This window comes from Tauraco erythrolophus, chromosome 2 (assembly GCF_009769465.1).
Source record: "Tauraco erythrolophus isolate bTauEry1 chromosome 2, bTauEry1.pri, whole genome shotgun sequence".
Lineage (NCBI taxonomy): Eukaryota > Metazoa > Chordata > Aves > Musophagiformes > Musophagidae > Tauraco > Tauraco erythrolophus.
In genome coordinates this window covers 9,631,461-9,653,574 of record NC_141466.1, presented here as the reverse complement: position 1 = coordinate 9,653,574, position 22,114 = coordinate 9,631,461, and the positions used below count along the sequence as shown (strand labels likewise).

At 39.0% G+C, this 22,114-nt stretch overlaps 1 protein-coding gene across 1 annotated transcript in view; it reads right to left on the bottom strand.

Annotated features, from left to right (window-relative positions):
- Positions 1-1,279: 1,279 nt before the first annotated feature.
- Positions 1,280-22,114, bottom strand: part of ARHGAP18 (Rho GTPase activating protein 18) — a 64,553-nt gene continuing 43,718 nt past the window's right edge. The window contains exons 8-15 of the mRNA XM_086632086.1: positions 19,291-19,368; positions 16,322-16,481; positions 13,715-13,797; positions 12,302-12,508; positions 11,338-11,484; positions 4,611-4,735; positions 3,334-3,395; positions 1,280-1,371 (exon numbers count right to left, since the gene is read on the bottom strand). Coding sequence (XP_086488212.1) covers positions 1,280-1,371; positions 3,334-3,395; positions 4,611-4,735; positions 11,338-11,484; positions 12,302-12,508; positions 13,715-13,797; positions 16,322-16,481; positions 19,291-19,368 — 954 coding nt within the window. The remainder of the gene's footprint in view (positions 1,372-3,333; positions 3,396-4,610; positions 4,736-11,337; positions 11,485-12,301; positions 12,509-13,714; positions 13,798-16,321; positions 16,482-19,290; positions 19,369-22,114) is intronic.

Sequence of the window (22,114 nt, the reverse complement as noted above, 5' to 3'; positions counted from 1 at the left end):
AGTCCACAGCTCTTTGTGCTGCAACAAGCCATGTCTGTCTGTAATTCATTATCAGTGAATTCCACAAGGAGTTTGCAGTCCTTCCCTGCAAAGAGAAGGATTTGCAATAGTTCACTGTTAGACTATTAATTTTTGAAGTGGTTTAAACATCATCTATCAGCATAAGGGAAATCAGAATTTGACTTCTAGCCTCGTCCAGGATAGACCAGACATAAAGCTGACGGTAGATAACATGCAAAAAGCCGATGTGAACTCCACAGAAGACCTTTACACTGATTTTGAGTGAAAAGTTGAGGAGTTTGCTACCTATGAAATTTAGATTACAGTTTCCCTCTACAGTTGTTTTATTCTTCCTGAAAGTTTTTATTGTGCTAGTAATTGGCAGGTTTTGGCAGTTCACAAAATGCGATCTATCAGATGTCCGAAAAACCTCAAACCAGTGTATGTAACATGGCTGCATATCATTGCTGAAAAACCTAAAGGTCTTTCTAGTGCACGACAATATTCCAGAAAGGACACTGCCAAGAGTGGTGAGCTTTAAAAAAAACTCACCTTGTCACATGGGCCTTTTTTTAAAAAAAAAAAAAAAAAAATCTCAAGAATATAATCAACTGGAATAAGAATAAAAAATATTTAAAAGATCTAGCAAAAAAGCTGCATAGAAAGCGTTTTCACAGTTGTTTTTAAATAGTTTTCATCAAACTTCACCTAGAAAGTGAACAAAATCAGGACTTTGAAAGTCAAAATATATTGCATTGCAGTTTTTCCTGTGAATTTCACAGTTGCTTGGGAAATTCATATGACTGGTTTTAGGTATTTTTAATACTGTACCATTCAGAAGTGTTGATCAGGATTTGGTTCTCCAGTGTATTAGCACTGTAAAGACCTATATGAACACACAATTCTACACAAACAGATTGTAGATGTCTAATATAAAGAGGTTAAACATCTGTTTGAAAAATAAATTCTTCTAAAACAAGACCTACCAGATGAGAGGTAGATTAGCGCCATAAAAATATTTAAGGTACTTATTCTCATTTCAAATATGAGTGGGAAAACTGTGCTATCTCCAAAATTTTGCTGCAAGTAAAACTGAAAATTTACCGATAATCACTGTTGGGTTTCCATCAGTTTTTGGTTTTGTTTTTTTTTTTTTTTAAACTGGATAAAGTTATACTAATATATAAAACACAGTTGAATGTTGAAAGGACACACTATCCCTTTGAAACATTCAGCCTTATAAAGTCCACAGGTTGTTCTTCTGTCATTAGTTGCGAGCTTAGCTCTGCTTAGATTTTATAACCCACTCAGCATTTGGGTTGAGCTGGTATAGGTCCATCATGTAGGTATCATCATCAAGGCAGCGTTCTCCTAGAAAGAGAAGAGAGATACGGTTACATCAGTACCAAAAAGAAAGAATATTATTTTCAAAGTTCCTGTCACTGTTTCATTAGGTTTTCAAGACCTCTCTGTGGTATTAAACGAAGGACAACACAGCTAAAACCTAGAAGTGCTCTGATCCTTCCCATCTGTCTTGGGGAAGAAAGGGGAAAGTAGGGGCTGTGCCACCTCTGTGGCATGTTCTAGGTCAGATTTTTCACACAGACCATGCACATGAGAGCTGCCCTTTGCGAAGCTTTAGGAAAAAAGGAGCAATGCCCTGGTCCTCTTGTGGTTAAATCCAAGCACTGGGTTCACATCTGCATAGAAGCCCATTAAAATTTCAGGTTATTTTCTCCTTCTTAAATGGAAAGTTTGAGCAAGGTTTGTCCTAGCTAACAAGGTATTATTCTCTATCCTGCTCCTCTTGGTCAGCAGTTCTGCGTAGCACTTCTAATGGTTACTGTCCTAGGAGGAAAAAGTAGTACAGTGTTCTTGGTGCGTTACAAGCAATTAATTTATGTCTAGTAACTATGATGAAAATAGCATATGCTGATCCATCAAGATCTGCATACTCTTCCCATTCCCCCACAGGCAAAGCATTATCTCATGCATTTGCAGCTCTATACCACAGCTCCTCTTCTACTCCACTGTGCAAGTGGTTAGGGTAGATGGCTCGTGTGCCAGCCACATGGTTCCAGCACGTGTGCTCCTGAAGCAGGAGGTGATGCTCCTGAAGCAGAGGTGCGATGCTGCAGCTGGGTTTGTCTGCCAGAGCATGCAAGAAGGCAAGACTCCCTGCTCAACCAGCCTCAGTCTCCATCTGCTCCCTCTCCATCTGCTCTCCTTGCCAGGTGCCAGCCTGTCTTCCCTCTAGGATTTTTATCCCAATCTACATGATCTGTACCATCCATGCTGCTGAACTAGGCCCTCTTCAAGTTGGGATCACAACTTGCTTTAACAGGCATGGCAAATGTATGGACATATGCAAGAGAACATATAATACATTAATCTGGCATCCAGCTATCTTAGTAACTTCTTTTTTGCCATCAGACTTAGTAAAATCACTAAAATATATCTGTTATAGGGAACACAGGAAAGTGTTATTTTTAATTTAAGTCTTTTAGTTTAGACACACACAAAAAAATAATTGATTTAAAATACTGATTAGGTAAAAAGGAAAAATGTTAAAAGTAGCAATTTACATACAGGATTTAAACTCGCAAAGTACAGAAGTACTGGGTATTCATGAAATTTTATAACTTCAAATAAAGTTTAACAGGTCACAGTCAATAAAAAAAAAGGTAAATATAAGTCCAATCCACTACTGTTTTCTAGTTCTCTTTTTTTTTTGCTGAGCATATGACAAATACTGTGATTAGAAAATGATCCCCAACGCAAAAATACTTTTGCGTTCATCAAAGAAAATTTCAGAACTGCATGCAAAATTATCCTTTGGTGTTAACCTTGCTGATCTCCTATTTGCTTTAATCAAGAGGGTCTGAAAGACTCAGAGCAAGAAAGACTAACCGTTGGAAAATTTTATCACTAGGTCATCTTTCTGGTTGAGTGGTTTTTTCCCCAAGGGAACCAGCAAGCAATGCTCAAATGCAGAGCATGAAGGACTGTGAATTAACTTATTATGCCTCAATACAAAGAGATGAAGAAGATGAACTTCAAGCACCTTCCTATCCAACCGTTCTGTGTTTCTTCACTGTACAGACATATCAGGAACACCTATTAGAGCTGCCATCTTCCTCTGGGAGAGATAATGAGATACTACTAATATGATGATCACATCAGTACCTCTACTTCCTTCTCCCCAAGGTTAACTGTCTGCCTTAGTCAGGGAGAACTAGGGACATGACTAAAATGCAATCGCAGTGAAGCCCATGGACAACATGCCAAGGAATCCTATTATAGTAAAAGAAGTTGTTCAGAAGTTGTTCTTACCAATATTTCCTCCTATTTCATAAAGAAACACCTCTTCTTTCTTGAGTGTTTGGACATTTCCACTGTCGGGAACAAAACACAATGAATAACAATATTGTGAAAAAGCTTGTACACCAGCCACTTAGATGTGTCCAGGAGAAATTATGCTAATTAAGATCAGCAGTGTACTTGTCATAAAAGGGTTTATACTCATTTACTGATACAGTAAGTGAACAAGAATCCATGTTACTGCAAATGAATAGTCCCGCAAATGAGCAATACACTATAAAAAAGGTAAAATAAGACAGATGTAAAGAAACTGTGTGATATAGAAAAAAATTCTATTGTTATTAGAAAGTAGCCTAATATTTACTCTCTGATTTTGCTTTCACTGCTGCAAAAATAAGTATTCCCCTCAAACACTTCATATTTCTGAAAAAAAGCCTTATAGTTGGGTGGGAGAAACCACATTGTTGCTGGTTTTAATTTTGCTGCAACTGAAACAAGTGAAAAACAGACAGTGGAAGAATGAAGTCCCCATATTACAAAGGGATTCTATTATTCTCTCTGCTTAATTGTAATAATATATGCTAAGGCCCAGCCAGAACATAACTCTCTGCCAAAAGTGCAAACGTCTAAAAACAGCATTTAGGAAAAAGCAGCTTCTTAATCTCAACTAGCATACCACACTGTTGCTTTAGCATGAATAGCTATACATGATGCACTCGTGTGTTAAACGCTTTTTTTTTTTTTTGCTAAGTCTATTCTGATTTCTTACCTAGCTCATATATATGAAAAATCATGTAAAACCTTGTTTAAAACGTCTCCTTTCTAAATGGATTTGGATGACTCAAATGTAGCTTTCCTTTTAAATCACTGAACGAGCACAACATTTGCACATATTTATATCCCAATACCTATACTGTTGCTAAATATAAATGCATATTTTCACAAAATATTTTCTTTCTCTTTTTCTCATACCTTTGTTTCCTAGACTTATTTTCTTGGAGTTCCCTTGTCTTCTCCCTTGAAAGTTACAAAAGTATTCCTGACCCATCAAATTAAATAGCAGTTGATTTTTTACTAACGGCACTCGTATTCCTGAAGGCCTCATGAGCTTTGATGACATTAGGAACACTAAGATAATTCCTCTAGCATGTATTCTAATAGGCTAAGTTTGGCCCAAAAGTTCATGAACTCACCTGGACTTAAAATATTTTAAAACTTTTTTCTTGACATAATATATGAAAAGCCCCTTCTCCTAAAATGATTACAAAATTATAAAAAAAAAAATATACCTTTTCTGGCTGAGAAACCTGGCTACTACATCAGCAGCTTTCAGTTCTTCTGTCAGCTGTATTGCCATGGAAACTTTCGAAAGATGAGGTGCTTGCACCCGTATCACTCCCTGAGGAACATCAGCCTGCAAAGCAATAACAGGGTTGGAACAAAGCTGCTAGCAGCTGGCTTTGATGAGCCTCTCAAAATACAGTATGGAATAAGTAACTTAGTACAGTGCTCTGTACTTAACTAATATCTACTACATTTCCCTGCAGAAATATGATAACTACACAGTAATTCATTAAATTACATCAGACCTTCAAATCTGTTTTTAACAGCAGGTAGAACTTAGAAGTTCTCCTTAGAAGAACAGTAGTGTTTAATTATTTTTCAAATGTGTTAAGAATAACAGTAACAATTCCTGCTATATTAAGAACACACTGTGGTTTGACAAGAAGCATATGAGATGGATATGGAAAAGACTTGCTGCAAGCATGAAAGGCAGGAAACCCCCCTGCACCACCCCCCACTACAACTTCCAGAAGAAAGCTTTCTAGTTTCATTTACTCTGAATTTCATGTCAAAAGAAATCACAAAGTATTCACGGGTCAGTCTACCTTAAGTGATTCCTCTTTTCAAATATCATTTTCTTTTAAAACAGATATTCACTACTGCAGCTTTTTCTCCCTATTTTTTATTCTCCAGAATATGTTCAGCTACTCAATCTTCAGGTCTGACTACATAATGGATTTGTATTTTATTTCAACCCAAAAATCCTTGATGATGAATATCAATCATATTAGTTACAGAGAAGGAGGGCTCCAAAGGACAGTTTTCCTGTTCAACTTGCAGTACATGATATTTGAAGTTACAAAAGGCATAATTTATTTGTGAATAAGGTCCTAATTTCTGTTCCTGGAAATTGAGGTAATTTTTCTATTCGCATTACATTACCATTTACCTAAATGTACTCATTTTGATAGGAAAAGAAATGTGAGTCTCAGTAGTCAAGGTTGATTATGACAGTTCATTCTCTTCTTTCCCCCGCCCCCTATTTACTGCAATTGTAAGACTGAACATTTCTTCTTCCATAATCAATGAACAAATCTGGGCACCTGTGAATCTAGAATAGCTTCTCTGAAACCATCGGAGTTAAACGAATATAGAACAAGTGTAAATGTGAGCAGAATCAGAAGCACAGCTTCCTCAGAAACCTGAAGGCTCATTACTATTCACGCCATGAGCTATGGTAAGTCATTTTAACCAAACAATCCTTCTATATCCAGTCTTCTTATTCATTGATTTAAAAATACTAGACATAATATCTAATACCTAAAGCTTTAAGAATCACCAAATTGAAAATTTGCTTAGGTGTAATCATGGAATCAAAGATTAGTAAGGTTGCAGTGGATCTCAAAGAGGAACTCCCTACATTTATCCTTGAATTTGTCAAATCTGTTCTTTAAGGCCTCCACCTATGGAAACAACGGCTGTAGCCATCTGCTAGGAAGTTAACTCCTGCTTAAAAATCTTACATCTCTTTCCAAACTGTTGGGATCCTGGCAAAAGGAAAGGAAACTTGTAAAGATGAAATGGTTCTTTATAGATGTCCCTAACTGGTCTTTCATCAAATTCAGCATGGTAAATTTAAATTGGTTTTCATTTTTGTATGCAATTCTGTATCATTTTGTCTCAGTTGATTTTAATGGAGTTTTTCCAGCCTTCAGCTGAATAACAGTATTTTTTTTTTTTCTATACAGCAGGCATACGATAAATGATTTAAAAACCTTCCTGCTTTGAGCATATGAGAAAAGAACAAGAAATGTCCACAGAGCTGTAACATTACGGTCACAGATCAAACAGAATAATTACTTTGTTTATTCAGACAGAATCATTATTAGCTCAGCTAATGAATGCATTTTGCTACTTTCACCACCTGCATTTACAGAAGAACGCATGCTCAGCTGCACAATATGTTCACGGTGCCCAACTACAGAGAGAACAGATACTGAGCATCCATCCCCTAGTCCATTCACAGTGCATGTTGGTGGGAAAGAAAACGTGGCCATAAAACGTCTAGGAGCAAAGTCACAGAAGAACCAGTTCTCTGCCCAGCACAGTCCACAACATCCAAGTTAAGGCTCCACATTACAACATATAAGCCAAGTAACCTATAAGATGATTGACAACATCCTGAAGGGTGGGCTGCCTATACTATTCAGTTTGTGAGTTCCCTCTCCTGCCTCACAGGCTATCTCAGGATGCAGTTTACAACACTGAAACCTCTGGCTGAGTTAGGTACTTGGACACTTTAAGAACCTGAAGAGAGGTATGTCCTTAGCTGATGGAAAATACACTGGCCTACAACGTTTAGTCTGTAGCAGGCACAGCAGTCTCCCGTGAGGCACTCATCTTCTTTCAAAAATCTTTATTTCCAGAGGGACTTGCATATATATATCACAAAAGAACTGTAGATGCTTGGCTATAGGATCTGGGGTGGGTCTCTTCCAGATTCTCCTGTTCCATTTTGCATGGCACACTTAAATATTCATCAGGCTAGATGAATAGAGGAATGAAGCGACTATGCAGTATTTTCACTAATGACTCAGGTAACAGAATATAATACATCCTTATGAAAAGTGCAAATGAAATCAAGCAGGAATGAGACATGAGCATTACAAAGAACAAAACTGGAATTCAAAAGGATCTTGGTACATGGGAGACAAAGTCTGAAAGAAATGGGATGCAGTTGTTCCCTTTGAACTGCAAAGTATTGCACCTAGTTTGAGACAAACGACCGTAAAACTATATAAAGAGAAATTATTTAGTAGGTAGCAACTTTTAGTACATAATCTGACATTGCAGTGGAGAACAAATTCAGCAAAAGTCAGTAATGTTATACTATGAAAATTCAAACGAGTTATGCAAACAGAACAGCTATGGGATACAATGGTCATTCTAACCTGCATTAGATAAGCTCAGTAGCATTGCATTGTGTAGCTAAGATGACTGCTCCTTTTTTGGGAACAATTGGAACATATAGACAAACACAATGACAGATGGTATAAATCTGGCTATGCTAGTAGGTAGATTTCCAGTCCTGAGGGCATCTTTCTTTGCCTGGCTAGAGCATTATGCACCCCAATAGCAATATAAAGACTTAATCCCTAACATAGGCTTGGGGTCACAGGTATGCCTAGGTATCCCGAAAAGCAATTAACCCTCATGAGCCCTCTAATATTAACCACTCTCTGTTAACCCTCATGAGCCCTCTAATATTAACCACTCTCAGCACTGTAGAGAGACCTTGTCCAAAGTTTGCAGTAAATGCTATTTAACCTCTATCTTAAGAGGGGAAATGTGATTGATAGAGAGGGCTCATCAGAGACGAGATGAAATTTTATCCACATAATCTCACTGCCCTTAAGAATGCAGATATTGAGATATTTCTGGACAGTATGGAAGTGATTGAAGCTCTGTCCATCTATGTTTAATCCTGTGGGGTGCCACAGCATGTGGTAGAAAATCGCAACTATTACTTAGTTTTTATTCAGCTGCACTCAAAATAATTAACTCTCAAAAGTTTCAAACAGGCTTCACTGGAATGGGGATTCACCACAAGTCTGGATGCCTCACTTGCCATCTAATAGTGGAATGCTGTTCAGGAACTGCACAGGAAAAAGACCTCAATTTCAAATTAAGGCAATATAAATTGAAATTTCGGGGCGGGGGGGAAGGGGGAACCACAACAAATTTTCCTTAAAGAACAAGACAATCTTTTACTTGGAAATGTATAAAATTGTCATTCACAATAAAGCCTTATCAATTTTGGAATACGATTTTAAGAGTAAGATGTTCTCGGATACCTGAATGCTTCAAATAAGTAGGATTTGTGAAAAATTGTACCATTTAATTTTGAAGAAAATCCCCACAGAATTCTAGGGCTTAAAGAAAATTCTTGAATAGTAACTTTACATTTATATTTGAGCAAGAATGTATTACACGAGACTTCAGCCCTAACTCCCCAGTGGATTAAAAAGGAGTACTTTACTCTAAAAGACAAACAGCACTGAATTACGAAAAAAATCCAATACCTGAAGTTGCAACAGCCTTTGTCTATTTCAGTGTATTTGCTGTTATTTCTATGTTGAACAGGGGATGGCAGCATTAAGTGTCATCTCATCATAACTCAACTGAATTGTATTCAAAGAATTCTTTTCTTATTAGACAGTGAAAAGCAAATGTCAATGTTAAAGTCACTTTATTTTGAAACTGCACATAAGTCCTCATTCTGTGACAGATTCCTTTATACAGACAGATATGAAAGTAAGGCAAAGTGGTGCCTGGGGAATTAATTAATTTTGGACATTAAGAGACGTGTCAAATACTGCATACAAAATGAGCTAGAACACTGAAATAGATGTCTCTAGCAGATACTGGACGCAGTTATCCAAAGGATCCAGCTATCTGCACCTTCAAAAAGACAAAAGAAGGCATACTTGCAAGATCAAACCAGGCAGATTTGAGGGATACTATAGCATATTCATTTGCCATATTCTATTTTTTTGCTTAATAGCTCAAAAAAACGCCTTTCCTAGAATGACAGCCCTTTTTTTTGTGACAGTTTGCCATACACAAACTTGTTAGGAGACAGAGACGATCCAGACTGATGCATTTTTACACGCTACCACGAGATGTCTCTACCTCACCGGAATCGTCACTGGGACTTCAACCCACAGGGTGGTATTTTCGTACCACCGAAACCTGATGTGTATTCCCTACGTTATCGGCACACGCATATTTGGAATTAGCTGTTTACGTATTTAAACCAACTTTGGAATCATGCATTTCAAATGCATTGTAACTACGATTCTATGCTGTATAGGTTAACGAGCTTCAAAAAATTATAATTAGTAACTGCATTGAAATCATAAATAATACGCAATTTCGAAGTGCATGAGGTATTTTTGAAAAGTTTCCATGTCAGTGGGAACAGTTCAATTAAAATATTTCCAAAGTACAGGAAAAAATAACACCATAACGCCACGGGATTTTTTTTTTTTTTCATTGTAAAAAATGTGTGAAGAGTGTTAAACTGAAACTTATGCCTTGACATCACTGACGGGTCTGGTAAAAGTCAATTACCTAATGGGGAGATACTGAACTGTAGATTATAATCACAGGGGTAAACTGGAAGTAGACACTCGGATAGTACCCTCAGCAAGTTCGGATTGCACCCTCAGCAAGTTCGGCGATGACACCAAGCTGTGTGGTGCCGTCGACACGCTGGAAGGGAGGGATGCCATCCAGAGGGACCTTGACAGGCTGGAGAGGTGGGCCCGTACCAACCTCATGAAGTTTAACCAGGCCAAATGCAAGGTCCTACATCTGGGTCGTGGCAATCCCAGGCATAAATACAGACTGGGTGGTGATTGGATCGAGAGCAGCCCTGAGGAGAAGGACTTGGGAGTACTGGTGGACGAGAAGCTCGATATGAGCCGGCAATGTGCTCTTGCGGCCCAGAAGGCCAACCGCGTCCTGGGCTGCATCAAGAGGAGCGTGGCCAGCAGGTCGAGGGAGGTGATTCTCCCCCTCTACTCTGCCCTCGTGAGACCTCACTTGGAGTACTGCGTCCAGTTCTGGAGTCCCCAACATAAGAAGGACATGGACCAGTTGGAGAGGGTCCAGAGGAGGGCCACGAAGATGATAAGAGGGCTGGAGCACCTTTCCTATGAGGACAGGCTGAAAGAGTTGGGGCTGTTCAGCCTGGAGAAGAGGAGGCTCCGGGGTGACCTTATAGCGGTCTTCCAGTACCTCAAGGGGGCCTACAGGAAAGATGGGGAGAGGCTGTTCAGGAGGGCCAGTTATGATAGGACAAGGGGTAATGGTTTTAAAATAGAGGGAGGTAGGTTCAGGTTGGATATTAGGAAAAAATTTTTTACTATGAGAGTGGTAGAACACTGGAACAGGTTGCCCAGAGAGGTGGTGGATGCTCCATCCCTGGAGACGTTCAAGGCCAGGTTGGACAAGGCCCTGAGCAACCTGATCTAGTTGGAGATATCCCTGTTCCTTGCAGGGGGGTTGGACTAGATGACCTTTGAAGGTCCCTTCCAGCCCTAACCATTCTATGATTCTATGATTCTATAGTAGCTGCATAAGAAGCAGTTTATCGTTTCTTTACATTTGTTTCATCCTTTGGGCTTTCCTGGAGTGGGCGGGTTGTACGTGCTCTAGCACGCTCCACTTTACAAGAAATAGTTAAGGATTCATTGAGGCAAAGAGTTCAGTGGTTTGGCAACTCCTGTAGGAGGAAGAAGGACTATTAAATATCAAATAGTGAAATCCAGACACTTATTTTTTAAGTACACACATGGTCTGCTGTGACTTCCATTGGACAGCAGTGCACGTAAACATGGGTACAGTAATACTGAGTGTTGTGACAACACTTGCTCCTTCTACAGATACAGATCTAAGGTACTTTTGTTTCAGATGCCCAAATTGAAACAATCTGTGGGATATCATTTTCCAGAATGTAAGTATTTTGAAAAATCTGGGAAAACAAACAAACAGCTCAACCCTCTAAATGTGCCATGCCGGTAACCCATGAACTATGAAACCCATAATAACTCGCTATCTATTGAAATTCTCAGTTAAATAAATGTAGATATCCCCTCTGCTATATCCACTTTTTCACTAGAGATTATAGTCCTATTAGTAAAGTAATTCAGATGTATGTTTTCTTACATCATTAGGGGTTTTCTCCTGTTTCTCATGCTTTTCCCGGTCATATGCCATCTTTTTCAGAAGTTTCTTCACAGCTTTATCCTTTTTCTCTTTCTTCTGGCTTTCAGTGTTTTGTTTTCTCACTTGGTTAACAATAAACTTAGGAATCTAGATGAATATAGATAGCAAATATTAGTATCTACATAATTTCCTTAAGTAACTAACTTATCAAAACTTCGTAAATTGACAGATTGTGAGGCAGAACTCAAAAAAAAAGAGTATTTATTTCCAGTAATAATTAAAGATTCAAATAATATAAAGCTGTGAAACGACTTAAAAACCACTCAATTTGTGATGTTGTATTCCATTCAGCAAGCTCTCAGGGCAAGAGAGGTGGAATCATGAAGTGTTTTTACTTTCCTCAGCCAAAAAAATTCACTCAACACTTTGTCTGTACAATGGTGATAATAGCTTTTCCTCACATGCAGCAAACGTCAAAATTGTTTAACATTCCTGATGGACAACAAAGCCCAAACTTCTCCAGTGTGTCCAAGTCAGAGCTTTGCTTGAGACCATGACACAACTTCATGTTTTATCAAAATATATTTTATATAATACAAAGTTTGGTCCAAAGGAGAAATGGACTAAACCACCATGTTTTCTGATAGTATCTCTAAGCAGAAAAGAATAAATTCCTCATAACAATGCACAGTGATAGGCCAAATACAAAGATCCCCCAAGGACTTATTTTTGAGTTCACAAATGGTACAAACAATATTAAAACTCTGACCATCAGAGCTTAACTCTACCATAGGACACAACGATTCTGTTTCACTCCCCTAAGAGTTACCTATGAGCAAGAACCCAGCTGGACAGGGACTGATCTTTCTTTAAATCATGGAAATAAGTTCACATTACTTCTTTGTTCAGATGCCTTGTTTGTGAAAACTATGATTCCCCCTCCCATCCTCGAGAATACACTTACTGTCCAGAGAAGTTTTTGGTACTGAATCATAAAGCGCATGACATTTGCTGTTCCAGCTGCCATAGCAAACTCGCTTTGCTCAATAGTCTTTGGGCCAAACCCATGAAACGTGAAAAGGTTTGGGGCCATCACCATCGCAACATTCTTTAACGTCATTTTATTTTTGTCTTGATGGTCAATTACCCTTTGGAGGAATTCAAGAAGTACCTGAAATAACAGCAGAACTTACAGCTCAACTTTGAACATGAAAAAGTTAGGAGTGAAACACGATGTTACAGATTTTTGGAAAAAGCTCTTCATTCCTAATAAAACCACATTAAAAGCAAACAATAATAGGAAGTATGCACATATTAGTCCCAAGACTGTAACACTATGTTTGTTTCCTTTAAGTAATGAAGTAAATAATTCTCGTTATATTTGTGGATAACGTTTTCAAAAGCATTCAAGGGACATCAAAGCCCTGCACGGTAAGATTTTTTTCAAAACTCTCACTATGTAGGTGCCTAAGTAGCGTCTCACAGATGCTTTTGAAAACGTTACTGTTGGCTTTTCTTAAATTGAAAGTGAACACAATAGTGCCAGCTGTCATGGTTATAGAAACATGGAGTGGCTAGTTCTGTAAGGTAAGCAATTCGGGAGTAAACCACTGCATTGTGAATGACAGCCAGTTAGAAACTGACAATTAATTCAGTTCCAGATATTTTTAACTCAACTCAGGAGCCCTCCTGACTGCTTCTACACAGTAAATAAACTGAAAAAGAAAGTCATGTTTAAACAATAAGACCTAACAGGATTTTTTGCCTGTAACAGGTGATGCCCTGCATCCTACACAAATTCTGCAAATTCATTTTGATTGTAGCAATTTTAATAGTAAGCATATTCTGAAAAAGATGAATAGCTTTGCTACGACAGGACAAGCCCAAATTAGAAGACTCCATGTAACATGCTGCAAATACCAATACGAAGTATAAATTTCAAGATTATTGAGAGTAGAAACAAACAGCACAGAGAAAAGCAGGGAATAAAAATGAAGAGCTAAACCCGTTCAATAAAAGCAAACTTTCATCCAAAGTATTCTAACATTGTTTATTTTTTGTATTGGAATTAATGCCTGTTGCTGCAATAAAAAAGGAACAAAACTTGTAAGAGAAAAGGTTGCTCCCTGGGAGATTATTCTTGCAATCTCCCGGAAAAATTACAAGCCACATTCTTAAAAGTCTTTTGGGAGGAATTAGAGTCCTAAAGATTTTTTTTTCTGAAGTTCTGTGAAATATGAAAAAAGAAAGAATCACTAGTTTCGGCATTAACTTTGAATTGAAAAAAAGAATGTTAAAAGATAACAGCATTCATTACAGTGGATTCACAGAAGCAGACAAAATATTTGTGCAGGAAAAAAGTATTAGCAATTCTAACCTTCAGAGTGTCTCTATTTGCTTCAGGTAGAAGGAGAACCAAAAGATTCAAAGCTTGCACGCGGTGTTCCTCCATTGGAAGATCTGCCAGTGAAGCACATGAACCTCAGTATTTTAAAATTGTCATTTGTCCTCTTCAAAAAGCATCATTTCAAAGTGGAAACCTCTTGCAAAATGCTGAATGCATACATGTGGCTAATTGTCATAGTATGACAAAGGACTGGCAGATCCTTGTTTTCTGATACTCATTTCCAAATGTTCTTTTACGATCCATTTGCTGTATGACTCAGCAGTCTTCTGGCAATATTTTCTAGACGCCTTGTGATTCTTTATTTTGCAACGTTACAAGAAGAAATAGTCATCTAACAGTTCCTCCCTTTTTGAGCCTGTGCCCCGACATACACAAGGGTACATTCAAAACTGCTTTCACAGTTTCTCCGATTGCCCTAACAGTTGCACGGTCTCCCAAGTCACCCACGCAGAATGAATACCACGTGTTGCTGAATAAGGCAGGTCTCCAGCAACATAAGCAGCAGCAGCTGCAATGGCAAACCAGTGGGGATAAAGCCAAAAGCAGGGAAGCTTAACATATATCTACAGCAGTGAGCGCCGTATCAAATGTGGCAAGTTTTCGTTAAAGAAAAGTGATGCTGGTTCTGCCTTTTACCCAATTGCTCTGTGGTGTGTCATTCACCCAAGATGCAGGACGACTGCACCCCTACACTCTTCCACCTCCTAGAAGAGCTCCTATGTTCTGGCAGTGTGGAGCAGCAGAAAGCCTCAACTCTCTCACGTTTGTCACTTGTGATAAACTTCCTCCTGTCATGCTTTACAGGATGTGTTCTGGCAAGTCTTCTCAGCAGATCCCTAATTAATCAGGCCGTACATAAAACAAGGGACGAAGTAGGTACCTGCACTTCAACAGGGCTGTTCTTGTGCATCCTGCTGAGATTCCAACTGAACTGCTATTTCAAACACATTTCATCCAAATCAGTTTGGGAGATACCACACAAAAAAAAGTGCATTGGTGAAATAAAAAAGAATCCCTTGCTGGCTACGTTCTACCATAATTAAAAATAAGGATCTGAACAAGTGAGTGACAAATTACATAGCCATTTAAAACATGCAAGTAGAGATAACAGTGTACCTATCTGCTCTAGAAAGACGTACATTAAAAGTAAGGCTTAAATTTAGTTCCAAAACACCATGTCACAATGCTCAAAAAGCAATGAGAATCAACCTTTTCCTAGGAAAGAAAGAAAAAATACAATTGCAAAACAATAAAACAATCACTACTTAAATCAAGGTTTTCTGTCTGTTCACCTAAATAACAATTGAGTTTTAGTTGTTTGAATTACTTATATCAACAAATCAAATTGTTTAAATCAATTTGTTTAAATATTTAATTCTAGCTATGCTACTTAGTCACAGTATCATGAAAAACACTGATTACTGCCACAGAGATGGCCCTTTTTGTCTAACATCTAATCTCATTATATGTAATCAACAAGATGGGCAGACAAACAATGGGAAGCTATGAAGTGCTATGTCTGTTTTGCATCAAATCCTTTGGCTCAATGTAGAAAGTTGTCTTGGATCCTGGCACCTGAGAATTTTCTGGGTAAGTAAAACCACATAAGCCTTCAGACAGCTCAGGAGCAGCAAGCAGAAACCCTCCTGGCTCCAATTAGCATCCGGTAAACGGAACAACCTTGAGGAGTTGTTTGCTGCCAGCATCATTTGAAAGCATTCTGGCCAACTTTAACTTGCTGCTCAGTGCTGAAAAATAACACCACTATGTAGCAGGGCTAAGCACCAGCCCCCTACTCCCACCAACTTACTGGCCTTGAAAGGCAGCTCGCAAGCCAGAGACTGACACAGCCCACAGTTTTTAAGAATATTCATCTGTCTGCCTGTCCATGGGAATTCTCTGAAAGTGTCCCTTAGAAATGAGCCATCACTCTGATCCAGACAAGGGGAATAGACTTTTCTGAAACTTGCTCTCCTGTGTTGACTGGGGAGTTAATGTATGTGGGTTCTCACTCCCAAGTCATTACCACCAAGCTGCTCTCTTTCAATTACAGCTGGTATGTTTGCTGTCTTGGTGACCAATTGGCAAGGAGGACGTTTTTACAGGAACTTGATGATCTCAAGGGACCAAGGATGATCAGCAGTTCTGACTACTCCACTCTAACGTTTCCTGTTGTAAATAGATAAAATACCCTAAACAGTATAAATAACCATTTGTTAGATTTTCTGCAGAACTATTGTTTTCTTTTGAAGCAAATAATGTTTATAAACTGATACCATCATACACAATTTCCTTATAACCCCTCTATACTTCCCAACAACTATCAGAAACATCTTATCAGAAAGTGGCAGCGTGCTTTCATTTTATGTGTAAACTAGAAAAATGGATGTTACCTGAAAAATGTTATTTGTACATTAGCAAAAATATGACCAGTCTTTTCTCAGGAGAAGTCATATTGTTGTTATTCAATTTGTTTTTCAGTTTCACACACTATTAGCGAAAATACAGCTACAGCAAAGAGGCACCTCGGCACTGGTATCAATTCTTCGCAGCTGAGACAGAAAGAACACTACTCACTCTGTACATCTTGGAAAGCTTTGAGATATTCTACAGTGAGGAGTGGCTGAGGCAGTTCACGGATGAAGAGTTTTAAAAGACTTGCTGCATCATGTTGCTTTACGTTTTCCCAGTTGAAAGTCCCTTCATAAAATTTTGCTTCCAGTTCTTGGCAGAGACTCTGAAAGGCAGTAGATACAGAGAGCACCAGTAACACTTGGCTGCTGGAAGTCGTGCATTATACACATAGTGATACTTTCCGTACTTTGAAAGGGGGGAAAAAAGGGACATCTGAAATATCACTTAACTCCAGCTGCTGCTGATCTTTAGCTACAAAAAGATAAATTGCGGATCAGAAGCACTGCAAGCAAACTCACTAATAAGCAGCAGACGGCCAAATCATAAGGAAGAAATCCCACGGGCCTGCCTCAGGGTCATATGGAATATAGTACAAGAACCAGATATCATACTCATTTACATAAGGATTATGATTTCCCCTCCCTCTATTAAGACATGGCTGATATACATAGCAATTCTGAAACTACTACCAAAGGGTGTTGCTGTAACGCATGCATGGCCATTTTCATAAACAAATATGGCAATTATGCATGTTGACACACAGTTTCCTATCAAAACATACACTAAGGTGAGGCCGGTTCTCTTTTTAGAACACAGGGAAAAGATTTGTGTGACTGGATAGCTGGATGTCTTGCCATCTACGGAGAACTCCATGCCGCTGGGCACATACAGCTTTGCCTCACACTGGATGTCAAACGTGCCCTCTACAGAAGGGGACTGTCCTGCAAAATATGAGGTTATGCAGCAGAATAAACAGCACTGAAAGTCTCAGCGATACCTCGTAACTGTGGGGCTGGGAAAAGTCAGGATACTGTTGGCAGTGGACATTACCATACACCTGCCCTCCTTCCACAGCAGTGCTATTACTGGGCTTCCAGAGATGTACGAATGGGAACACGTTGCAAAGACTGAGTCCTCTGTAGTCTCTCGTTAAGCATCAGTCCTGGCCTTGCACCCACTTCATTTATTTCCCAGTTTGGCAGAATGGGAAGCGGCCTCAGCATAGGGCCCGTGGCCCTGAGGCACCTCTCACAAGTCCCTCCCTTCTTGCCTCAGTTCTTCCAGAGAGAAAAGGAGGACAGAGACACTGGCTTGCTTTGCAAAGTATGTGAGATGAAGTGAGGAGAAGTGTTATGGAAAAATACGGCCTTAATTATTCATCTAGAAAAGAAGGGTGCATTGGATAGAGGATAGTAGATACATTTTTAAGATACTGTTCTCATTAAATTTAATCTTTGTCCAAATGGAAAATGAATCTATTTCCAAAGAAAATGGGGACACTTAGGTTGATATAAAAGTTGGATGCTTTCAACTGTCCTCCAGAGAGATCTTCTGTCTCCACTGATTATGTAGGGGGTTCAAAGGTGCAAAGATCCTAACTCAGATGTCTAAAGTGGGTATGATTTCCTGCTCATCAACAAAAAGCAAGCTTTAGAAATAAAGATGAAAATTCTCCCCCTGAAGCTCATCAGCTCCTCCATCCACATTCAGACCAAATCACTGTGGCAAATGCAGTATTAAACATCTAGATAAAATGAATTGTTTTATCTGACGCAAGGGCAGAAATGTCACCTATGTGTTCTAATGCACCAATGCTTAGATTTTAAAATAAAGGTATTAACTAGGGGGTATATGCAATGCATTTTTTCAATAAGAACAATAAAATGTATAGAATAAGACAGCAAAATATTTTTTCTTGATATTATCTGTGCCTTTCTATAAAACTACATAATGAGGAAAATATTTTCTTTTTCTATAGAAGGAAAAAAAGTTTAAGAAAATTAAGAGAAAACATCAGTCGTTTAGTATGCTAAATACTTTGTATTTCTATAAAATTTTCTATTTTAATAAGTAAAGGAACTTAACATCTTTGCTAACAAAACAAGTGCTTGATTCAAAGCAGCAGCTCCTGCAAATAACAAGGTGAAAAATTGATGAAAGTCAAATAGTGAATGAACCCCTGCCTGGGAAATTGTATTAAACTGATAAAATCAAAGAATAAACAAATAAACAAAACACTCTGAAATCATTCCAGTATGCAGAACTGATGAAAAGCAGAAAATAAAGAATGGAGGAAAATTGTAAAAAAAAATAGTATCTTATTTACTGGTAAATGAACAAAGCCATTTTCCATAATATTCCCTTCTTTCGGTTGTTTCTAATGAGCCAGCTGCTGGACCGAGTTCTGCACAACAGAGGCTGGCAGACATCTTCGGACAGCTGAACCCACTTAAATGGTCCTTTCTGTTTAGAATTTAGGGCCAGTTCAGACCATCTTTTTCACACATTGACTCTTGGCGTGACTCACACTGTGTATTTAGTTTCTTGCATCAAGGCAAATAGTGGGGAAGAGCCCGCATGCAGTCGGCACTCGCTCTGCACAGTGTCGGTGAGTACAGACGTGCCTAACAAGATTGTGCTCAGCCAGCTGAGCAGTTATATTGCTGTTCATAAAAATAAATGTGAGAGGCTCTTCAGTGCGTGCTGGCTGCCTTGCCCCGTAACACAGGTCAAGTCTAGCTATTAAAATAGGCTCACAATGCCAGAGAAAAGCTTCCTCCTGCGGTAGGAAGAATACGTATGAACTGTTCAGATGATTAAGCTGGTTCAGGTAAAAAAACAAAAAGCTGGAAAGCTCATGCCAAGAATTAATGAGATTTTTGGCACAACTGAATTTGAAACGTAGCCTTGACTCTCCTTCAAACTCGAACGCCAGTGTTCTCCCCAAAACTACCCTGGATTAAACCATCAGCTCCTGGCTAATGCAACAGTTTTCTTTTTAAAGAGATTTTGCTTTCTGGTTTTGATAATTTTCATAACTACCTGGTATTAAAATACGTTTCCACAACAAAAGAAAATCAGCAGGTGCAGGTACGTTTTTGGGGATGTTGAGAATCTGTGCAATGTTTTACCTTTATTCTTGTTGCAACTCCTGGTATTCTAAGAAGTCCTTCTGTTTCCAGAGTCGCCTCTTCTATCTGGGCAATCAGCTGTCAAACACAAAGCAAACTGCATGAATGAAGATGCCAATTAAAAATTACTCACAGATAGTTCTGATATACCAGAGCACAGGCACGTGTGTGTGTATGCATGCATTTGTACATGCACATATGTAAAGAGCAGACACACAAACACGGTTTACAAATGGATTACAGTTGTTGAACGAGTCCAGAGGAGGTCCACGAAGATGATCTGAGGGCTGGAGCACCTCTGCTATCAAGATAGGCTGAGAGAGGTGGGGCTGTTCAGCCTGGAGAAGAGGAGGCTCCGGGGTGATCTTATAGCAGCTTTCCAGTACCTAAAGGGGGCCTACAGGAAAGCTGGAGAGGGACTTTTTACGAGGATGTGTAGTGATAGGACAAGGGGCAACGGATTTAAACTGAAAGAGGGGAGATTTAGGTTAGATATAAGAAAGAAATTCTTTACATTGAGGGTGGTGAGGTACTGGAACAGGTTGCCCAGAGAAGTTGTGGATGCCCCATCCCTGGCAGTGTTCAAGGCCAGGTTGGATGAGGCTTTGGGCAACCTGGTGTAGTGGAGGGTTTCCCTGCCCATGGCAGGGGGGTTGGAACTAGATGATCTTTGAGGTCCCTTCCAACCCTAACCATTCTATGATTCTATGATTCTATGTAGAAAAAAAACTTTTAATATGGCTCTTACTTGTGTTGTGAACACTATTAAAGAAGAGTTTGTCTATTTTATTAAAAAAGAAAACTGTTTTTTTAGACCTCCTTCAGAGACTGAAGGGAGTTTTTTTCCAAAATTCCTTTGTCTTCAAAAATAAATCTCAATTACTACCCTTGTTAAAATGTCTCTGAATCAAAACAATTAAGGTAACATTAGAGATACAGCACGAACTTTCACAAATAGTCATCTTTACAAATTTACCAGAGAAGACTTAAGTACTTTTAGGCTTTAAGGAAGCTTCAATTTTGAAAATCCTGGCATTCTCCTAACAAACTCAACAGTTTGCAATCCTGTGCATGGCTTAGATAAATTAGTAGAAATTCTGTAAAAGTACTTAAAACATAGACCATAAATTCTGTTTCTCTAAAAGACATGCCTAGAAGTATTCAGGATATTCAGCATGCAGGATGGGTTTAAGAGTATTCAAATGAAATGTGTAAACATCAAAAGCTGGATGACATCATTTTAGCACAAATGGTTCTCATAGTGTTTAACGAGGGCAGTGCCTTTGTTACATACATTCCTGTGACAGTTCTTGAGTAAGGAAAATTACGCAGCACAGTTGTGTTTTCTCCAGTTACAGAAATTAAAAGGGGTTTACCTACCACTGTATTTATGTAACTGACAAACGCCATAAAAAAAAGATCAGATAGAAGAAGCCACAAAGTTAGATAACCACACTAAAGGTATCACCCTGGTATACTTCTCTTGGTTAAAAAAAAAAGGAAAAAGAAAGTGCTAACTGGATGCATCCAGCTCTCACTGTACTCGACTTACACCGGAGCGGCGGCTGCCACTCTCCTCTGTCAGACACAAAGACGCTGTGGGCATGTTGTGTGATTTGCCACCCTCACCACGTCTAGGGGGAGGAAGGTCTGGTGGCACTGCTGGCAGCCACAACTCCTTCACACACCCTCACCCACAAGTGTCCCCTTGGCAGGCTGCAAGAGGTGGCCGCTGGCCACCACCACCCTCCTGCCTCCAGGAAATCCTTTCTTCACCTCTATCAAGGCAGCTTCGCGTGGCTTCGTTAGCAGGCCAGAGACCGGAATTACTATCAGCAAAACTTCTGGTGGACATACATGGATCAGTATTACCCTCAGACTTTCCAGTCGGAAAACTCCTAGGCCACATTATGTCATTATTTTTAACTGAAATTCCTCAATGAAATAAAAACTAGGTGTATTTTTAATTAAAACTTTTTTTTTAAAAAGCAGTATGCACAAAAACGTTCTTTTTTGCACTTTATATAAATCCCTCATTCTTGGAAACCACGTGCTGTAGAGAACAGGCAGAAGAAATGGGAAACTTTTTATTTTCATATTCTCCTTTAAAGAAAAACTGTATTCCAAATGACATCTGCACCCTGCAAAACAAATCACATCTATAAGCTAGAAATGTTCATGTAGAGTTTTCTTCCCGAAGAACTATGCTTACTATGTTGCTAGTATAGCGCAGCGATCAATCACTTTTTGTCATTTGATTTCCTTTTTTTTAGACAGCATCTTTCCCAGAAATGTATTTTTATGATCCTGAGGAAGTAACTTCTGGCATGAATGACACAGTAATAGTTTTGAGAGTGTGATGCAAAACTACTTTCAGTTTTCTGTGTCTTGAAAAATAACCTAACAAGCGGGTCCCCAAATCTACTGAAATGGTGATGACACAGCACCGAGTTTCTTTCTGTCAGTGTTAAGATAGGTCCACACACTGTCGTCTGTCCCTTCTCATGCAATGAGACCTGCTATGCATGGGCAGTAAATTCAGGGTCTCCATCATCCTTCCCATTATCTTGTCCATTACCATGACATGATACAGGTCAAAGCATCCCTCCACATACTAAAGCAACAAATCTTCTGGAAAAGGGCCACTGTCATCACCAGAGGCAGTTATCCAGCGTGATTCCCACTCCTAGTCACCTGCCTTGCAGCTCAAATCACTTTTGAAAGGAGAAAACGACTTCCTAGAAATGTAGGTTCAGCCTACGGGCCAGGGACTGAGAATTTCTATGGAACTTCAAGTATTTGTTCTGAAAAAAAACTAAAGGGC